General features: G+C 45.7%; 1 protein-coding gene across 1 annotated transcript in view; it reads right to left on the bottom strand.

The window, feature by feature from the left end:
- LOC147120452 (adenylate cyclase type 10-like) overlaps nucleotides 1-22,399 on the bottom strand; it is a 231,646-nt gene that overhangs the window by 51,470 nt on the left and 157,777 nt on the right. Inside the window, exons 8-9 of the mRNA XM_085984226.1 lie at nucleotides 19,379-19,554; nucleotides 9,022-9,172 (exon numbers count right to left, since the gene is read on the bottom strand). Coding sequence (XP_085840352.1) covers nucleotides 9,022-9,172; nucleotides 19,379-19,554 — 327 coding nt within the window. The remainder of the gene's footprint in view (nucleotides 1-9,021; nucleotides 9,173-19,378; nucleotides 19,555-22,399) is intronic.

Here is a 22,399-nt window from a genome sequence, read left to right on the forward strand (position 1 = left end):
TGTGTGAGATAGAGAAGGCTGTGATGAATAGATTGAAGTTGACAGATAGGGCAAGAGTGCCAGAGGTCAGTACGGCAGGATGGTCATCAACATCCTCATCAACACCATTCTCCTCCTTGTTATCATTATTGATCAGGAGGTAATGATGTCCTTCCTCTTCCTGACAATCATCCTCATCATCTTCTTCCTCTTCTGGCCCCTCCACCCACAACCTTGCCATTCCGGATCTGTGAAGAGGACATGAGGTAAGAATGAGTATGCAGATTCCAGAGAGGTTAACGAGATACACAGTTCTGAAGTTCAATGGCAATTTAGTTCTTTAAAGCACTGTAGCAGGTTTAAGTACTGCCTTGAACCTACTCACCTGCATTGGCACTGGTCCACTAATACCATTGCTGACTGCCACTGCTGCTTGCCTCAGCATGTTCCTCAAAATTTGTGAGTTCTCTTAAATTCAGGGAATTGTGAGATTGTCTCTCCTGGAACAATGCTAACAAAATTAGATGGAGCATCTGAAGAAAATCTTCCAAGTGACAGCTGATGAAACAGAGTACAAGTGCTAGAAGGAAAATGTAACATGAGAGTTTGGAGTTTTAAGGGGCCACATGCAAAGAGAGATTGTACGTTCCAAACACAGGTAGCAAGAAGAGTTAGAGAGCCATTCTACCATGATACACTGTGAATGAAACTTGTCATTCTATTTAAGAACGTAAGAAGTCACACAACACCAGGTTACAGTCCAACAGCTTTATTTGAAGTCACAAGCTTTCGGAGCGCTGCTCCTTCATCAGGTGAAGTGGAGAGATGCATAAAGACACAGCTTATATAGTCAGAGAATAATCACAGAATCACAGAAACCCCACAGTGCAGATAGAGGCCATTTCGGCCCATCGAGCCTGCACCGACACATATCCCACCCGATCCCCGTAACCCCTGCACCAACACATATCCCACCCTATCCCCGTAACCCCACGTATTTAATCCCCCTAACACTAAGGGTCAATTTATCATAGCCAATCAACCTAACCCGCATATCTTTGGACTGTGGGAGGAAACCGGAGCACCCGGAGGAAACCCACGCAAACACGGGGAGAATGTGCAAACTCCACACAGTCACCCGAGGCCGGATTCGAACCCGGGTCCCTGGCGCTGTGAGGCAACAGTGCTGATGTTTACAGGTAATCTTTCTAACTGCCATTTATCACACCTCGGCAGAGAGATAATCACAGCAATCAAAGGTGTGAATGGTGTCCAAACAGGTCAGTCAGGAAAACATTACATCAAAGAACAATGAGGTGGGGTCACAAGGGGTCAAATGTTGCAGATGCTGGGGTCTGTGTGAAAAACAAAAAAACAGAAAAAAACATTTTTTTTTGCTGGAAATCATAGCAGGTCCGGCCGCATCTGTGTAGAGAGAACAAGCCAACGACGACTCGAGTCTGGATGACCCTACGTCAGGTGGGGTTACATGTAGCGTGACATGAACCCAAGATCCCGGTTCAGGCCGTCCTCATGGATGCGGAACTTGGCTATCAGTTTCTGCTCAACGATTTTGCGTTGTCGTGTGTCTCGAAGGCCGCCTTGGAGGATGCTTACCCGAAGATCGGAGGCTGAATGTCCTTGACTGCTGAAGTGTTCCCCGACTGGGAGGGAACACTCCTGCCTGGCGATTGTTGCACGGTGTCTGTTCATCCGTTGCCGCAGTGTCTGCATGGTCTCGCCGATGTACCATGCTCCGGGGCATCCTTTCCTGCAACGTATGAGGTAGACAACGTTGGCCGAGTCAGATGAGTATGTACCATGTATCTGGTGGGTGGTGTCCTCATGTGTGATGATGGTATCTGTGTTGATGATCTGGCATGTCTTGCAGAGGTTGCTGTGGCAGGGTTGTGTGGTGTCGTGGTCGCTGTTCTGAAAGCTGGGTAATTTGCTGCGAACGATAGTCTGTTTGAGGTTAGGCGGCTGTTTGAAGGCGAGTAGTGGAGGCGTGGGGATGGCCTTAGCGAGGTGTTCGTTGTCATCGATGACATGTTGAAGGCTGCGAAGAACATGGCGTAGTTTCTCTGCTCTGGGGAAGTACTGGGCGATGAAGGGTACTCTGTTGGTTGTGTCCTGTGTTTGTCTTCTGAGGAGGTCTATACGATTTTTCGCTGTGGCCCGTCGGAACTGTCGATCGACGAGTCGAGCGTCATATCCCGTTTTTACAAGGGCGTCTTTCAGCGTCTGTAGGTGTCCATCGCGTTCCTCCTCATCTGGGCAGATCCTGTGTATTCGCAGGACTTGTCCATAGGGGATGGCTTCTTTAACATGGTTCGGGTGGAAGCTGGAGAAGTGGAGCATTGTGAGGTTGTCCGTGGGCTTGCGGTAGAGTGAAGTGCTGAGGTGTCTGTCTTTGATGGAGATTCGTGTGTCCAAGAATGAAACCGATTCTGAGGAGTAGTCCATGGTGAGTTTGATGGTGGGATGGAACTTGTTGATGTTATCGTGTAGTCTTTTCAGTGATTCTTCGCCATGGGTCCATAGGAAGAAAATGTCATCGATGTATCTGGTGTATAGCATTGGTTGGAGGTCCTGTGCAGTGAAGAAGTCTTGCTCGAACTTGTGCATGAAGATATTGGCGTATTGGGGTGCGAATTTGGTTCCCATGGCTGTTCCGTGTGTTTGGGTAAAGAACTGGTTGTCGAAGGTGAAGACATTGTGATCAAGGATGAAGTGGATGAGTTGTAGGATGGCGTCTGGAGATTGGCTGTTGTTGGTGTTGAGTACTGAGGCTGTTGCAGCGATGCCGTCATCGTGGGGGATACTGGTGTAGAGTGCCGAGACGTCCATCGTGGCGAGGAGTGTTCCTGGTTCAACTGGTCCGTAGGTGCTGAGTTTCTGTAAGAAGTCTGTAGTGTCGCGACAGAAGCTGGGGGTTCTCTGTACAATGGGTTTCAGGATGCCCTCAACGTATCCAGAGAGGTTCTCACACAGGGTTCCGTTGCCTGATACGATAGGACGTCTGGGTGTGTTGGCTTTGTGTATCTTTGGGAGGCAGTAGAAATCTCCCACGCGGGGAGTACGTGGGATGAGAGCGCGTAGGATGCTTTGAAGGTCTGGATCGAAGGTCTTGATCAGTCTGTTGAGTTGGCGGGTGTGTTCTTTGGTCGGATCTGCGGGTAACTGTCTGTAGTGTTCCTGGTTGTCCAGTTGTCGGTATGCTTCTTTGCAATAGTCCGTTCTGTTCTGTATGACGATGGCTCCTCCTTTGTCTCCTGGTTTGATGACGATGTTGCGGTTGGTCTTGAGAGCGTGGATGGCGTTGCGTTGTGCTCGGGTGACATTCTGGGCTGTCTTGTGAGTGCGGCTGATGAATCTGGCGTTGATGCATCTCCTGACAGCTTGAGCATACATGTCAAGCTTAGGGCAGCGACCCTCCAATGCTATACACCAGATACATCGATGACATTTTCTTCCTATGGACCCATGGCGAAGAATCACTGAAAAGACTACACGATAACATTAACAAGTTCCATCCCACCATCAAACTCACCATGGACTACTCCTCAGAATCGGTTTCATTCTTGGACACATGAATCTCCATCAAAGACGGACACCTCAGCACTTCACTCTACCGCAAGCCCACGGACAACCTCACGATGCTCCACTTCTCCAGCTTCCACCCTAACCATGTTAAAGAAGCCATCCCCTATGGACAAGCCCTGCAAATACACAGGATCTGCTCAGATGAGGAGGAACGCGATGGACACCTACAGACGCTGAAAGACACCCTTGTAAGAACGGGATATGACGCTCGACTCGTCGATCGACAGTTCCGACGGGCCACAGCAAAAAATCGTATAGACCTCCTCAGAAGACAAACACGGGACACAACCAACAGAGTACCCTTCGTCGTCCAGTACTTCCCCGGAGCAGAGAAACTACACCATGTTCTTCGCAGCCTTCAACATGTCATCGATGACGACGAACACCTCGCTAAGGCCATCCCCACACCTCCACTACTCGCCTTCAAACAGCCGCCTAACCTCAAACAGACTATCGTTCGCAGCAAATTACCCAGCTTTCAGGAGAACAGCGACCACGACACCACACAACCCTGCCACAGCAACCTCTGCAAGACATGCCAGATCATCAACACAGATACCATCATCACACGTGAGGACACCACCCACCAGGTACATACTCATGTGACTCGGCCAACGTTGTCTACCTCATACGTTGCAGGAAAGGATGCATGGTACATCGGCAAGACCATGCAGACACTGCGACAACGGATGAACAGACACCGCGCAACAATCGCCAGGCAGGAGTGTTCCCTCCCAGTCGGGGAACACTTCAGCAGTCAAGGACATTCAGCCTCCGATCTTCGGGTAAGCATTCTCCAAGGCGGCCTTCGAGACACACGACAACGCAAAATCGTTGAGCAGAAACTGATAGCCAAGTTCCGCATCCATGAGGACGGCCTGAACCGGGATCTTGGGTTCATGTCACACTACATGTAACCCCACCTGACATAGGCTCATCCAGACTCGAGTCATCGTTGGCTTGTTCTCTCTACATAGATGTGGCCGGACCTGCTGTGATTTCCAGCAAAAAAAATGTTTTTTGTCTGTTTTTTTGTTTTTCACACAGACCCCAGCATCTGCAACATTTGACCCCTTGTGGCCCCACCTCATTGTTCTTTGATGTAATGTTTTCCTGACTGACCTGTTTGGACACCATTCACACCTTTGATTGCTGTGATTATCTCTCTGCCGAGGTGTGATAAATGGCAGTTAGAAAGATTACCTGTAAACATCTGACATTATTCTCTGACTATATAAGCTGTGTCTTTATGCATCTCTCCACTTCACCTGACGAAGGAGCAGCGCTCCGAAAGCTTGTGACTTCAAATAAAGCTGTTGGACTATAACCTGGTGTTGTGTGACTTCTTACATTTGTCCACCCCAGTCCAACTCCGGCATCTCCACACCATATTTAAGAACTGAGGGTAATCATGGGATTTCGGGTGCCTTGGTGCTAAAGTGAAAAGGAATTGCTGTTTTCTTACCTTTCCTGCCCTTGTCAGTCATTGAACTTCTTGCAACACTGGTCTGCTTTGCTGTGGGTGAGGAGGCACTAAGCACCACTGTCTCCTACCTCTGGTGACTGCCTTCAGTGGCTTCCCTCCTTGTGAGGTCAATGGTATCTCTTCTGGTGGATCTAATCCAGAAGGATCTGTGAATCCACATCTAAAAGTTTCTGGGCTTGCCTCCTGCCACCCCTTGCCTGAGCCCTTCCTTTGATCCATCAATGCCTGATATATGACGCCATGATAAAATCTTCAGAAAGCACAAACGAATGCTTTGATGAGAAATCACTGCAGTTGAACATTCTTGCCAAAAACTGGAGGATATTACATGCCATGCATCCAGGAAACTGTTGCCATCTTAAGTTGCTGCAGGCTTTTAAACCATGCAGGAACAAATTGGGATTACGGAGACATGGCTCCAGGGTGACCAAGACTGGGAATTCAACATCCAGGGGTATTCAATATTCAGGAAGGACAGGAAAAAAGGAAAAGGAGGTGGGGTGGCATTGCTGGCTAAAGAGGAGATTAACATAATAGTAAGGAAGGATATTAGCTCTGATGATGTGGTATCTGTATGGGCAGAGCTGAGAAATACCAAGGTGCAGAAAATGTTAGTGGGAGTTGTATACAGACCCCCAAACAGTAATGCTGAGATTGGGGATGGCATTAACTGGGAAATTAGAGATGCTTGCAATAAGGTACAGCAGTTATCATGCGTGAATTTAATCTACGTATAGATTGGGCTAACCAAATTAGTAACAATACTATGGAGGAGGAATTCCTAGAGTGTATACGGGATGGTTTCCTGGACCAATATGTTGAGGATCCAACTAGAGATCAGGCCATCTTAGACTGGGTACAGGAAACTTTGTTATATCCGGCACCGACGGGACCAAGCTGTTGCCGATTTATCAAAACTGCCGGACATACAAAGTTAATGTTGATGCATACGGAGGTTTTCATCTCCGTATCTGACAACAAACACTGTTGCTTAGCAACAGCTTGTAAACAGTTGGCCCGTACCTTGGAAGTGTCTCTGTAGCTTAGCAACAGCTTCAGAGAGACTTTCCAGAGCCCGATTGTTGAAAACAAAGCCACGAGAAGAAAAAAAACCTAACAAAACGGCTCCTCATTTCTGCCGGTAGATCGAGAATTCCGGACATACAACCTCCGGATAAACCAAAGTTTCCTGTATTATATAATGAGAAAGGATTGGATTAGCAATCTTGTTGTGCGAGGCCCCTTGGGGAGGAGCGATCATAATATGATAGAATTCTTCATTAAAATGGAGAGTGAAGTAGTTGACTCAGAGACTAGGGTCCTGAAATTAAATAAAGGAAACTACGATGGTATGAGGCACGAGTTGGCTAGGATGGATTGGATAATGTTACTTAAAGGGTTGGCGGTGGATAGGCAATGGCAAACATTTAAAGATCGCATGGATGAACTACAGAATTTGTTAATCCCTGTTTGGCATAAAAATAAAACAAAAATGGTGACTCAACCATGGCTAACAAGGGAAATTAGGGATAGCATAAGATCCAAGGAGAGGACATATAATTTGGGCAGAAAACGCAGTAAACCTGAGGATTGGGAGCAGTTTAGGATTCAGCAAAGGAGGACAAAGGGATTAATTAAGAAGGGGGAAATAGATTATGAGAGCAAGCTTGCAGGGAACATAAAAACTGACTGTAAAAGCTTCTATAGATATGTGAAGAGAAAAAGATTGGTGAAGTCAAGCGTAGGTCCCTTGCCGTCAGAATCAGGGGAATTTATAATGGGGAACAAAGAAATGGTTGACCAATTAAATACATACTTTGGTTTTGTCTTCACAAAGGAGGACACAAATAACCTCCCAGAGATGTTGGGGAACATAGGGTCTAATGAGAGGGAGGAATTGAATGAAATCAGTATTTGTAGGGAAATGGTGTTAGGGAAATTGATGGGATTGAAGGCCGATATAGCCCCAGGGCCTGATAATCTACATCCTAGGGTACTTAAGGAAGTGGCCCTAGAAATAATAGATGCATTGCTGGTCATCTTCCAAAATTCTATAGACTCTGGAACAGTTCCCATGGATTGGAGGATAGCTAATATAACCCCACTATTTAAAAAGGGTGGTAGAGAAAAAACGGGGAATTACAGACCGGTAAGTCTGACAGTGGTAGTGGGGAAAATGCTAGAGTCCATTATAAAAGATGTAATAGCAAAGCACTTGGAAAACAGTGACAGGATCAGACAAAGTCAACATGGATTTACAAAAGGTAAATCAAGCTTGACTAATCTACAGGAATTTTTTGAGGATGTAACTGGTAGAATAGATAAGGGAGAACCAGTGGATGTGGTGTATTTGGACTTTCAGAAGGCTTTCAATGATGTCCCGTGTAAGAGATTAGCATGTAAAGTTAAAGCACATGGGATTGGGGGTAAGGAACTGTCTTGGATAGAGAACTGGTTGGCAGACAGCAAGCAAAGAGTTGGAATAAACGGGTCTTTTTCCGAGTGGCAGGCAGTGACTAGTGGGGTACCGCAGGGATCGGTGCTAGGACCCCAGCTATTCACAATATATATAAATGATCTAGACAAGGGAACTAGATGTAATATCTCAAAGTTTGCAGATGACACAAAGCTGGGTGGGCGTGTGTGCTGTGATGAGGATGCAGAGAAACTCCAGTATGATTTGGACAGGTTGGGTGATTGGGCAGATGCATGGCAAATGCAGTATAATGTGGATAAATGTGATGTTATCCACTTAGGTGGCAAAAACAGGAAGACAGATTATTATCTGAATGGCAATAGATTGGGAAAAGGGGAAGTGCAACGAGACCTGGGTGTCCTTGTGCACCAGTCGCTGAAGGTAAGCATGCAGGTGCAGCAGGCGGTTAAGAAGGCAAATGGTATGTTGGCCTTCATAGCGAGAGGATTTGAGTACAGGAGCAAGGATGTCTTGCTGCAGTTGTACAGGGCCTTGGTGAGACCACACCTTGAGCATTGTGTGCAGTTTTGGTCACCTTATCTGAGAAAGGATGTTCTTGCCATGGAGAGAGTGCAGCGAAGATTCACCAGACTGATACCTGGGATGGCAGGAATGATGTATGAGGAGAGATTGGGTCGATTAGGCTTATATTCGCTAGAGTTTAGAAGAATGAGAGGGGATCTCATTGAAATTTATAAAATTCTAACAGGACTAGACAGACTAGATGCAGGAAGGATGTTCCCGATGGCGGGGGAGTCCAGAACTAGAGGTCACAGTCTAAGGATAAGGGGTAAGCTATTTAGGACTGAGATGTGGAGGAATTTCTTCACCCAGAGAGTGATGAACCTGTGGAATTCTCTGCCACACAAGGCAGTTGAGGCCAATTCATTAAATATATTCAAGAAGGAGTTGAATATATTTCTTGAGGCTAAAGGGACCAAGGGATATGGGGAGAAAGCAGGGACAGGGTACTGAATTTGGATGATCAGCCATGATCTCATTAAATGGCGGAGTAGGCTCGAGGGGCCGAATGGCCAACTCCTGCTCCTATCTTCTATGTTTCTATGTTTCTATGTTTCCTCCCTATCCAGGGGTTTAGTCTCATGTTAAGACAGAGTCGTGCTCCTGGCTTGCCATTCAATATGTTAAAAAGCTGACTCTACAAATTTAGGTGGAGACTGCAGCACACTTCACTGGCAGGCAGAAGTCCTGCTCTACCATCATTACTGCAGTGTAAATGGTCCTGCAGATGTTCAAGCCCAGAGGCCTTTCCCTTTCGTTTTTATTGCATGGACCTAATAACATGATGAATTATTGTGTTGTCAGCAACACCTCCCTTTCAGAGACCTGTATTGTAAAGCTATTTCGTTCAATTAATAATTGCTAACTGAAAAAAATTGATCATATAACTTAAGATGATCAGGTGTAATACCTGTCCAAGTGTTTTACTCTCCTCTTTATTGTTGAAACAAACCTTAAATTCATTGTTGGAGATTTCAGCAGTGTTCACTTCCATTAATATGGTCAGCAATGCAGGCAATTTGCTGTATTTCTGAAGGCAGTATATCTGCCATAAGAATGATAGGCAGCGAATTTGCTGATGAACGACAGGTGATACTTCACTACTGCAATACAAAGATGTCTGGTAAATAGCAGTAAATTCAAACATTATTAATTATGAACATTGGAAAGCTTGTTTTACAGGCAATACTGTATTGTCAGCTGTAATAAGGTTACCAGTAAAAATGTATTTACTTAACAGGATTGATTCCCTGATTGGGTGGTCCCAGCGGGGAATGGCATTTGGAGGAAGCACAGATCTGGAAATCGCAGGCCCGCAGTGCCTGATTTTAATTCCGTGTAAATTAATCAGTGGTAGTTCAGGCACTGTGGGCCAGCAATTTTCTGACTAACATTCACTGTTAGCATCATTCCTCGCTGGGAGAGCCTAATCAGGGAATCAGCCTTAACCTGCTTTCTTTTTAATTCAGCCAATTTGAAATGTTCACATTATTTAAACAGATTAAATAGAAGATAACAATAAAACTAGTTATTTTGCAGTTCCAAAAATTGACTTCATGTTGTAATCCAAGTATTACATACAGTATCTTGTAATGCACAATCTGTTTGAAGATGTGTCACGCAGCCAGCCTTCTGACATTTGCCTCTATCATTGTAGGCTTGGAAGGATAGCTTGTCATCACTGGCAGTGGCCCAGAGCAAGGAAGCACCACACAGTATCCAGCATTCCTCTCACCAACATTTAAAAGCACTACAGAGATGCACACTTCCAGTTAGTGAGCTTGAGGAAGCCAAAGGAACAGATGAAGAAGAGCAAGAGCCTGTTGGCCTGATGGCCACATGAATGCCATTTTCAATGCCCTGAGCTTTTGGGAGAAAAGTTCTGTGCATTGTTAAGGTGATTGCTCCTTTCCACAGGGAAAAATTGATTGATTTGCCATATATTTCTGGTGGTGTAAATGTCTAATGCAGTAGTGACTTTCACACCATGAGCAGTGCCATTCCTGTGGTGTAAGTTATCTGCATGTCAGCCTCCAAAAGACAGCACAGCTAAGAGGCAGCCTTCTCTGTGTGGCAGAAGCACCAAACATAGATCTCATTTCAGGTCTGCAGTATGAATGGTCTGGGCAAATAAGTGCAGGTCCTGGAGTGTCCTAGGTCTGCAGATAACACGTAGGATATAATCACACGTCTTTGTTGTTCCCTCAGGAACTGCTTTACCTCTTCCAAATCTAGGAACACCATTGACATTACCTAAAGGAATTCCAGCCCGCCCACTTTGGTTACTACAATTGAAATAGCAACAGGAAGCAAAACTGTTGTAAGAAACAGAATTGGAAATAAAAGTCTTGCAATGCATAAAATCAGTCTTAAACAGCACCAATAAAAATGCAGATAAGCAATGAAAGCCAAAAAATTCTGGGCATGAAATCCCAACTATGCTGTTGTGCCTTCGGAGTTGAGGTGGAACAAGTCTTTTCTCCACCTCCAGGTTATGGTGCATGCCTATAAATAGCCTGGGGTCAGTTAATTTAAATAATGATGGCAGGATAAAGGTGAGGGTGCCACCAGCAGGAACCCAGATATGCCTGTGGAACTTGGAAAATTTGGGAAGGGGAAAGAGCAAGGGTATAACTTTTGTATTTAAAGAACTCCGTGTAGTTAAAGGGCTAAACAGACTTTTGGAAGAGGGACAGAAGCTGTACAAATTTTGCTGCCCTGGCAAAGAGGGCATTGATGACTTGCTTATAGAGGAGTGCTCAACAAATTGATTGATCGCGTAAAGATCCCTTGTAGTTCTCTGGAATGAGCTGTGGCATAACAATTGAGAGCTGTGGTCAATTTCTCTGCCACAGGGAGAATCGTACATGCTCTTGAACTTGATTGCAGATCTGGCTGTAGCAACGAATGGAACTCCTCCAAAGCATCATGATTGAAGCACAGCTTCCTAAGGCAGCTCCTGGGAAGAGTCTTGGAAAGTGCGTTTGGATCTTTACATAGCAGAGATATTAAATGAATACTTTGAGTCAGTGATGACTCTTGGGGCAGGATTTTTATTGAGCTGTGGAAGCGGGATTGGAGGCATGCGGGGGGTTAAAATCGCAAAAACTGGCATGCGGGACCCCCGCCCCCCGCCGCCTGGTTCCCAACTCCGAGCAATTTTAACTCAGTCATGTCTGATGGTCCCGACCCCGTCCCGCATTCAACAGGCGGGATTGGTCGTTAAGGCCCTTAACAAGCACTAAATGGCCTCTGTAATCCTATTTTAAAAGGCCCTTGTGATTTTAACCCTTTTCCCACGTGAAACACACCTGGTGGGAAACACGATGGTGAAACCTGGCGGGAGCACTATTGAATTGCTGACTATCAACTGCAGGTCAACCATTAAAGAGGAGATTTGATCAGCCATCATTTGCAGGTGGCAGGACTTAGTGGTCTCAGGTCTGGGGCAACTTTTAGAAGGCTTAACCACACCTGTGGAAGGCTGGAGCCTGACACCCATCTCCAGTGTGACCTCCTGGGAAACCCCTCTCGCCACCTTCACTCAGCGCTTCCTCAACAGAAGCATATACCAGAAGCATGGGAGCCATTTATTTCCTTCCCATCCGGGTATTAGAGGAGCTCGAGCACCAGCTGCAGCACCAGCAGAACCAGGAACAACAGCAGCACCAACAACAGCAGCAGCAGCAGGAGCGCCAGGCTACTGCTCACCCACCTGAAGCTGCACAGGCCGGAAGGGGCCAGCGCCTGGAAGCACGTCGGCGCAGGAGATACCCGCCAAACAGGGTCTACAGACACAGGGTCAGCTATCTCAACATGTCTAAGCAGCAGTGCCAAAGGCAGCTCCGACTTTCGCGAGAGGTAGTGACTGACATCTGTGCAATGCTACAGCAAGACCTGCTGCCCAGAGGACCAGGTGGACAAGCATTACCAGTGGCCGTCAAAGTCACCACCACACTCAACATTTTTGCCTCAGGCTCATTCCAGGGATCAGCAGCAGACATCAGCGGCATCTCCCAGGCGGCCGCACACACTTGCATAACGCAGGTAACCGATGCCCTCTTTGCCCTCGCGCACAATCACATCCATTTCACGAAGGATCGAGCAAGTGTCACGGCGCATGCGGTTGGATTAGCTCATCTGGCAGGCTTTCCAAGGGTCCAGGGCATCGTTGGCTGCACACATGTGGCCCTTAAGGCACCCCATCACAATCCAGATATTTTTGTCAACCGCAAGGGCTTCCACTCCCTTAACGTTCAGCTGGTGTGTGACCACAAGAAGGAAATTTTGCATGTCTGTGCCAAGTACCCTGGCAGTTGCCATGACTCCTTCCTACTGCGCCAGTCTAGTGTGCCTCCGCTATTCAGTCCGCCAGACCAACTTAATGGATGGCTACTTGGAGACAAGGGCTATCCCCTGAGGACGTGGCTAATGATGCCGTTGAGACCATCCAACGAAGCTACAACGCCAGCCACATGTCCACCAGAGCCATAATTGAGCAAACCATCGGTTTGCTGAAGATGCGCTTCAGATGCCTGGATAGATAAGGTGGAGCCCTGCAGTACTCAGCAGCCAGGGTCTCCAGAATCGTCGTGGTTTGCTGTGCACTTCACAACATGGCACAGCGTCGTGTCTTGCAGATTCCTGAGGACCAAGTGGCTCCACACATATCCTCCTCAGATGAGGAGGCGGAGGAGGAGGAGTGCGAAAATGAACATCCTGCAGAGGTCCATCAACCAGCGGCAGCATTGCGCGAGAGCATTGCTGCCCGGGATGCAAGGAATACACTCATCCTGGCCAGATTTGCTTAGCCTAGTCAATCAAACACTTTTGCCTCGCAACTTCTTACCAGAGCATTGACAGTGGCCAAGAACCGGAGGATTCCTAGCACCCTGACCACCATACTGACAGTTGCAAGTATTCCTAAGCCCTCAATGTGGAAGTTCCAATAGCGAAATGACAGGCGTCACAACTGCAACATTTGCCATCAGAATTTTTATGAACAATAACGAAGTGATGGCATTTTTACAGTAAACACAAAATTGCACCCAAGTGACTACCCTTGTGACTATTTGTGCAGAATTTTCCTCTTACGCGTGCTCCTACGTGGTGCCTCCCCTGTGGCTTCAGCAGATGTGCAGGCCCCTTGCTCACTTTGCTGCTGCTCCTGTCTTGATACCTTTGGCGGGTGTCCTCTGAGGTTGCGAGCCTGTGAGGGCTCATCAACAGTCTGCTGCTCCTGCGGCTGTGCAGGGGTTGAGACGCCTATCTCACTTGGGTGTGGACTCCGGTGGGGCTCTGACCGAGGGCTCTGCAGTGGCATGGAAGTGTGAGCGCTTGGAGAGGAGCCCTGACTTCCTTGAGGTCTGCCACCAACCTCCCTCTTGTGGGTCAGGTTCACCTCAGCACCTGCAAGTGGTTGGAGAGCACCTTGTTGCACATCAGGGGGGCCATGGGGACCCATATCTGCAATGGCAGTCCTACTCAGAAGGACTTCCATGAAGGTCTGGTTTCTCTGTTCAATAGATGCCCATCGCTCCTCAAGAGATGTCATTCTATTCTGAACAATGACCATGTTTTTCATACCGTGGCGACTAAGCTCCTCCATAGCTGTAGCCATCCTCTCCTCTACCGTAGCCATCCTCTCCTCTATGGTAGCCATCCTTTCCATGGAGGTAGCCATCCTTTCCGTGGTGATGCGTTCATGCGCCAATGACTCCACAAAGGCTCTGGTCATGTTCGCTGCTGGCAGAGTCCTGCAACCTCTGACTAGGACTCTCCACTGCTGTCCATGTCTCCACAGTCTGCTGATGCTCACTTGTGAGCTGTGATACACCAGGTGACAACACTACTCTATGTCCCGAAGGTCCCACCGAGGTGTGAGTATCTGCGCTGGTGCTGGGTGCGCAGATTTCTGGTAATGCTGCGCCCTCAGAGGATGCAGCTTCCTCTGAGGAGTCTGGCTGCTCAGCCTCTTCTTCCTGGCTAGGGGGGACAGATGCTTGTGATGGTCCCGTGGGGGAGTAAAGGAAAGAGTCAGAGATGTGATGGCAAGGCTACATGCACATTGCTTTTTGCAGATGCTCATAAGTCCATCTGTTAGAGCTTCACAATCATTATCAGCGACTCATGCAATGTTAAAGAAAGAGATGGGAAACTTTTCTGTCACCAGCTTGCTGTGTTGCACCTGTCTGTCCATCCCCCACGTGCGCATCATCCTCCATTCTCACTATTTCCAGTACCGCCTCCTCCCAGGGGGTCAGGTGGGCTATTGAGGCTGTCCCTCCTCCTGTCCTCTCTCGCTCTCTTTTGTTGTGAGCTCTCTTTTCCTGCAATGAGGGAGGCAAGTGGAGGTTCAGCGTAGAGATTGCATAACATAGATACTTAGAAGGAGACAAAGCTGGAGTGAGGTTGCAAGACCAAGGGCCCTCCCTGTGCATTGCCAGTTGTGTTCAAAACATCAGAGTGATAGGAAGTGTGAGGGCTGTATGGTCAATAGTTATGTGAATGTGAGCATAGAGAGAGAGGGAATGGGTAAGGGTGCATGGATGTCAGTGTCAAGTGGGATGTGGAGGCAGAGATTGCTGAAGCTGAGTGCTGGTGAGGAAAGGCAATGGGGATCAGATTGAGGGTGATGGGAAATTCATACTCACTTTTCCAGTGCGCTGAAGGTCATGAAATCTTTCCCGGCACTGAATCCAGGTTCTTCGTGTGACTCCCTAGGAGTTGACCTCCTCAGCCACCTGCAACCACACTGCCTTAGTCTGCTTGGGAGGCCTCTTCCTCCCTGGGGAAGGGAAGAGCACCTCCCTGTTGGCCCTAGCCCCATCCACCAATGCCTGCAGGGTCACCTCGTCGAAGCGAGGAGCTGATCTGGGCCTCCCGCTTGTCATCCTTGTTGAAGGTCCCTCTCACACCAAACGGAGAAAGCTCGGCAGCCTGCAGAAGAAGCAAGGCTTGCTGTAGACCTTAAATGCAGCAGCAATGATGACGTCATCGGAGGCGACTTTCAGTCATGAAAAACCCATTTGCCAAGGGTTCCCACTCATTGGAAATCAATTGGACAATTAAGTTAAAATTGCATCAATCTCCCACATCCATTTAGATTCGGGTGGATAACACGAAATGCGGATAACACAACACCATCCCGCACCTGAGTTAAAATCCTGCCCTTGAAGATGATGCTTAACTAACAGCAATAAGTTGTGCTGTAGCAGTAAATTCTTAATATTAAAATAGATGATGATACTATCTTACAGAATAGGGAGCCTAAAAATAGATCGGACTGCTGGCCCAGATGATATCCATCCAAGCATCCTTAAAGAAATGGCACAAGAGCGACGCAAGCTCCTTGCCCGTATCTTTAATAACTTGCTAGAGTCGGTTACTGTTCCCTCAGACTGGAAGGATGCTAATACAGTTTTTTAAAAGGGTCGTAAGGCAGAGCTGGATAACTATATGCCTATTAGTTTGACTTCAAGTAATAGGTAAGATTCGCAAACGTATCATAAGAGAAGGCATCATCAGGGACACGCAACACGGCTTCTGGAAAAAAAGGTTATGTCGTACAAATTTGATTTTCTTTTTAAGAAATTACTAAGTTAGTGGATGAGATCAACCAAGTAGACATTGTCTAGCTGGATTTTCAGAAAGCCTTTGATAAGGTATTTCACAAGAAGCTACTCTATAAGATAGAATCTTGTGTAATTAGAGATAATCTACTGTGGTGTATTAAGAATTGGCTGAATGCCCATAGGCAAAAAATTATTATTGAATCTACTTGGAGATCGGTTACCTGTGGTGCCCCACAGAGATAACTGTTAGGAACTTTGCCTTTTACTATCTTCGTTAAAGGCCTACATATATATGTTTTGGGGGAGTGATCCGCAAGTTTGTGATACAAAGCTATATGTCAGTGTTAGGACTGTAGAAGATGCTAAACTACAGGAGGCGGATCTCAATTTGTAGGGGGAATGGATTCATGTATGGTAAATGATGTTTAACTTAGAAAAGTGTAGTGTTATGCAAATGGTCAGGTGCAAAGCTAAGTATACATACATCCCTACAGCGAACAGAATTGAAGTCACTGGTGAAAGAAAATGATCTGGGAATTATGGTGCATCAACCACTTTCTAAAGTTTCACATCTAATGCCATGAAGATATGTCTAAAGCTAACAACACAATTCACTGCAAAACAAAACATACCATTTTGTCCTTGTACAAGTACTTGGTTAAGCCTCATTTAGAATACTGTGTCCAGTTTCCATACCCTCACATGATAGGGGATATTGAGGCTTTGGAAAGGATGCAGAGGAAGGTCCACAGGATTGATTCCCAGTTTAAAACACATTAGCTACCCAGACAGGCTTAAAGAGCTAGGTCTGCATATTTTATAAAAGCGTAGACTCAGGGATGATTTGATCAAGGTTTATAAAATAATGAAGGGACTAGATTGTGTTTACGTGGATAAATTATTTCAACTGAATAGGTTAGGGAGGACCAGGGGTCACAATTATTACAAGTTATGTAAGAGCAGAACTAGGTTAGATGTTAGGCGGTTCTTCTTTTCTTCTTTTCCCAGAGAATAGTGGACCTGTGGAACAGGCTGCCGGCTCCTGCGGTGAATGCTGATTTGCTGTATACTTGCTGTATATTTGCTGTATGCTCTCCACTCCTGTTTCTGGCAGGAGTGGAGAGCACATTGTACAAAGCGTATGTACCCTCTATTATAAGTTAGGGTCAAAGTGCTTTCCTGGATTAGATTCAATCGCCCAATGCGGACGGAAAGGAATTTTGAAGATTTTTTACCCTAATTGGCCTTGGTTTTTATCTGTTTTTTCGCCTCTCCCAGGCGATTACATGGCTCTGGGTGGCTAGGAAGTGTCTGTATTGTGATGCATAAGGCATCACAACTATATGGGACAGGCTTGATGTACCAGTTAATCTTTTTCTATCTGATATTTTACTACATCCTGCTGGGTAGGTAGTGCTGGAATGGTCTGGCTCTCCTCTGGTGCTGCCTGATTAATCTGCTTTATAAAAATAGGAACACAGTTACACAGGAATAGAAGTAGGCCATTCAGCCCCTTGAGCCTGTTCCGCCATTCAATCAGATTATGGCTGATCTGTACATCTCAACTCCATTTATGGCCTTTGATCCATATATCTTAAAACTCCTACCTAATAAAAATCTGTCAATCTCAATCTTAAAAATTTCAATTGATCCATTGTTGGAACATGGGACATGTTGAAACATGGAAAAGGAAGAGACAGAGAGCTTGATGGGATATTAAGGCTAGCTTAGCATATAGTATAGGGAGCAAACACTACAAGATAGTGCACATTTGTTTATTAATATGTATTTTCTTTATATATTCACATAGGTAATTACAATTAAGTTGTGAGCTAAATTAACTAACTTGGCAGAGAGCTTGCTGGGAGATTAAAAGTCAACTTAGCATACAGAAACGTAATTGAAAGACCATGCCTGGACCTTGAAAAAACTTGCTTTTTATGACAGTTGCCTAGTAAACAAGATTGGACATCCAGCTGCAGAGTGTAATAAGTAAGACTTCATTGTTCACACAGAAAAGCAGACTGATAACATTCTGGAGCAGGCAAGATAAGGGATGCTATGTGACATGGAGCTTGGGCTATGGTTCAGCATGGACACCATGGGAAGATTACTAAAGGGGGGTGTCATGTAAGTCAGGTAACAGAAGGAATCTAATCAAGGGAGACGAGGCAGATTCAAGTTTAGTAAGTAAATATAAAAACAGACATTTTGTGCTTAGAAAATGTAGTGCAGGGAGGGAATACTAAAGTGCATGTCTACATTTCTGTACTTGTATCTGTTTAATCTACTTTGCTTGTAAAGTGCTTTGCATACTGACTGAAGAAATAAAGGTATTGAACCTGAAGCAATGATTATTTTTGTTACTACTCAAATAAAGAGACAACGTAGATCTCTTCACCTACATCACCATGCATCCACAGTCTTTTGGGGGAGAGAATTCCAGATTTACACTACCCTTTGTGTGAAGAAGTGCTTCTTGATTTCACTCCTGAATGGCCTAGCTCTAATTTTAGATTGTGCCCCCTTGTTCTAAATTCTCCCATCAGAGGAAATAGCTTCTCTTCATCTACTCTATCAGATCCTTTTTTTCATTTTAAAGACCTCAAGATTGCCCTCAACCTTCTAAACTCAAGGGCATACAAGCCAACTTTATTCAACCTGACCTCATAATTTAACCCTGTGAGTCCTGGTATCATTATGGTGAATCTGTGCTATACCTGCTCCATGTCCAATATATATTCCAGCATATAGATCATTTTCTCATTCCCCTTCCCTTCACTTTTTATAATTGGTATAACATCACACCCAAAAAATGGCACTGCTGACAGTGCAGCACTTCGTCATAATGCACTCAAGTATCAGCCTAGATTTTTATGTTCAAGTCTCTGGAGTGGGACTTGAACCCACCACCTTCTGACGGAGAGGCAAGAGTGTTACCACTGAGCCATGGCTGGCACCTATGCAGCACAAATGCTATTTGCCATTTGACAGGGCAAGCCTGTATGTTTTCCAAGTATACGATTGGCCAGCATGGGTCGCTTCATCATTGGAGTTTATTTCTTCTCTATCATTCACCCTCTGAGTACCCAGCTTTGATAAACAGTGTACATGTACATGCTGAGCTATAATGCTTGATCACATTATTTGACATTCTTGGAGAATGTATGATGTATTCTCACTTATTTCCTCAGAGAATCTCAAGAGGTAATTGAATAGATTCCACAGAAGAGCTTGTAAATTGGATATTCCTGGGAATTGACTTCCCCATTTGTGTTTTTGGACCAGAAGAAAAAGAGCTGCCATGGAGATAAGAGCATTAGCATTAGACAAAGTAAAGAAAGGAATATGCCAGATAAGTCACGTGAGCAGGTAGTAGTTGATTTATTACTGGTTTTGGTAGTGGAGGAAAGTGATTATCACCTAACCTTGTTTCTGCTGGTGGCAGTATGGAAAGAATGGTTAAAATTGGAAAGGGAGGGAAAGGTTAATTAGCTCACCCTCTTGTGATCACACTGTACTGCTGATACTCAAACACTGGAGAGAAATTTGAAACCTGGTTTAACACACTTTAATCTCCAGAAGAAAAGTTAATTGCCATTGGCTGTAGCACGGTTACCAATCTCTACTACAGCAAAATCAGGCTCCTAGATCCCTTAATTATAAGCTGTAAGAATAACAAAAATACAGCTTAAAATAATTTTCATTCATATAATACATTGAAATAATTCATACTCAGTAAGGCCTGTTAGCACTTCTCTGTCATGATGTCTCTGAGAATTTTTGTAGTGTTCGATTCCATATATAATTAATTGTGACATAATGAAGCTTGGAAAGTTCTTGTTCAGCAGTTTTAAGCCTTTCTTGAACAGGGTCTCAGCCTCTAGTAGTTGACCAGTGCTAAGTTGTACCTGTGACAGAATCAACAAAACTAGTCAAGTCAAAGATAACTGCAGCAGAGAGCATGAGAGTTAATTAATTCATTACTGGGGTCCTCCTAGTTGGTTACTCATGGTAAGTCAGGGGATACACTGTTTATAGCATTCTATCATGTAATGCACAATTAATAGATACACAAAAAATCATGAGATAGAGATTATCTGGGAAATTGGCAGGTAATTAAGAATGTGGGTGGGTTGGAGGCACAGGCCGGTGGAAGTGGGAGACAGGTGGAGCTTGGCTTTGGCATTCCTGACAGAACTAAAAAAGAATGGTGTCTGTGTGATCTGTAGTTTCATAACATGCGTGCACTTCACGGGAGGAGTCAGACTTCTCAAGCACAGTGGGCAAACAAGCACAGGGAAATAGATTTGGCACCTGGTGAACACGCAGTGGAGTCGGGGGAATGACGATATGTGGGGCTTCTGAATACTCAAGCTCCGATTTTAATTAGGGGTGCTTTTGGAGTATTGAGTGTGAGGTCCGGGCCATTTTAACTCCCAAGCTAAATTAGAATAATTTGCCCGAATTTTGTGGTCAGTGGTGAACAAATGGCACTTGTCGTTCATTGTGCTTACAGCTGCCCACAGACTTTTCATGGGATTTTGCATGGCAACTAATGTAATTAGAGATCCATTTCAGCACGTGCCCTCCATAGGGGATCTGGGACCTGTGTGAGCAAGGTAAGCAACAGTGTATCTCTTCAACCAATCAGATTGAAGAATCCTTAATGAGGCACACAGTTTAAACCAGGAAGTATAAGTTAGAATATTTAATTCAATGCAAAATCATGTACAAGAAGCAAAATAATGAGAGAGAAAGACAGATTGGATTAAGGGAGGTAGATATAAGAGACAGAAAGAAAAAGTAAAAACAAATTTAATTTTAATTAAAAAAAAAATTCCAACAATAATTAAAATGTGAAGGAATGAGACTCTACACTTGTAAAAGTAAATTTTCAGTGCCAGAGAGGTTGTTTGGTGGTAATTAAGACAGGGGTATGGTAGCATAGTGGTTCTGTTACTGGACTTGTAATCCAGAGGCTTGGACTAATGATCCGGAAACGAGAGTTCATAATACCACCACCACAGCAGCTGGGGAATTTAAACTCAGTTAATTAATAAATCTGGAATAAAATGCTAGTATCAGTAATGTTGACCTTGAAACTGCTGGATTTTAGTAAAAAGCAATATGCTGCCCTTACCTGGTCTGGCCAAATGTGACTCCAGATCAAACAGTAAGATAGTTGACTCTTAACTACCATTTCCTTTGGAATTGGCCTAGCAAGCCACTCAGTTGTACCAAACCGCTACAAAGAAGTATACAAAGAATAAAACTGGATGGACTACCCAGCATTGACCTAGGCACCGGATATGCCAAGGGCACATCCATCCAGTTGACCCTATAAAGTCCTCCTCACTAACATCTGGGGACTTGTGCCAAAATTGGGAGAGCTGTCCCACAGACTAGTCAAGCAACATAGTCATACTCACAAAATCATACCATTCAGTCAATGTCCCAGGCGCCTCCATTACCATCCCTGGGTACGTCCCACCGGCAGGACAGGCCCACCAGAGGTGGCGGCACAGTGATATGCAGTTGGGAGGGAGTCGGTCTGGGAGTACTCAACATTGATTCCGGACCCCATGAAGTCTCATGGCATCAGGTCAAGCATGGGCAAGGAAACCTCCTGCTGATTACCACCTACTGACCTCCTCAGCTGATCAGTACTCCTCCATGTTGAACACCACTTGGAAGAAGCACTGAGGTTAGCAAGGGCACAAAACGTACTCTGGGTGGGGGACTTCAATGTCCATCACCAAGAGTGGCTCGGTAGCACCGCTACTGACTGAGCTGGCTGAGTCCTGAAGGGCATAGCTGCCAGGCTGGGCCTGCAGCAGATGGTGAGAGACCAACACGAGGGAAAAACCTACTTGACCTCATTCTCACCAATCTACCTGTCGTAGATGCATCTTTCAATGACAGTATTGGTAGGAGTGACCACAATCCTTGTGGAGATGAAGTTCCGTCTTTACACTGGGGACACGCTCCATCGTGTTTTGTGGCACTACCACCGTGCTGAAGGTGATAGATTCAAAACAGATCTAGCAGCTCAAAATTGGGCATCCATGTGGGCCATCAGCAGCAGCACTGTATTCCACCACAGTCTGTAACCTCATGGCCTGGCATAACCCTCACTCTACCATAACCAGCAAGCCAGGGGACCAACACTGGTTCAATGGGGAATGTAGAAGAGGATGCCAGGAGCAGCACCAGGCGTACCTAAAAATGAAGTGCGAACATGGTGGAGCTACAACACAGGGCTACATACATGTTAAACAGTGGAAACAGCATGCTATAGACAGAGCTAAATGATCCCACAATGAACGGATCAGATCAAAGCTCTGCAGTCCTGCCATATCCATGCATGAATGGTGGTAGATAATTGAACAACTAACCGGAGGAGGAGGCACCATGAACATCCCCATGCTCAATGATGGCGAGCCCAGCACGTGAGTGCAAAAGCCAAGGCTGAAGCGCTCGTAACCATCTTCAGCCAGAAGTGTCGAATGGATGATCCATCTTGGCCTCCTCCTGAGGTCCCAATCATCACAGAAACCAGTCTTCAGCCAATTCGATTCACTCCACGCGATATCAAGAAACGGCTGAGCGCACTGGACACAGCAAAGGCTACAGGCCCTGATAACATCCCGGCTGTTGTGCCGAAGACTTGTGCTCCAAGACTAGCCGTGCCTCTAGCCAAGCTGTTCCAGTACAGCTACAACACTACCCGACAATGTTGAAAATTGCCCAGAT

This window comes from Somniosus microcephalus, chromosome 4 (genome assembly GCF_052327205.1).
Source record: "Somniosus microcephalus isolate GS21.2 chromosome 4, FLI_Smic_1.0, whole genome shotgun sequence".
Lineage (NCBI taxonomy): Eukaryota > Metazoa > Chordata > Chondrichthyes > Squaliformes > Somniosidae > Somniosus > Somniosus microcephalus.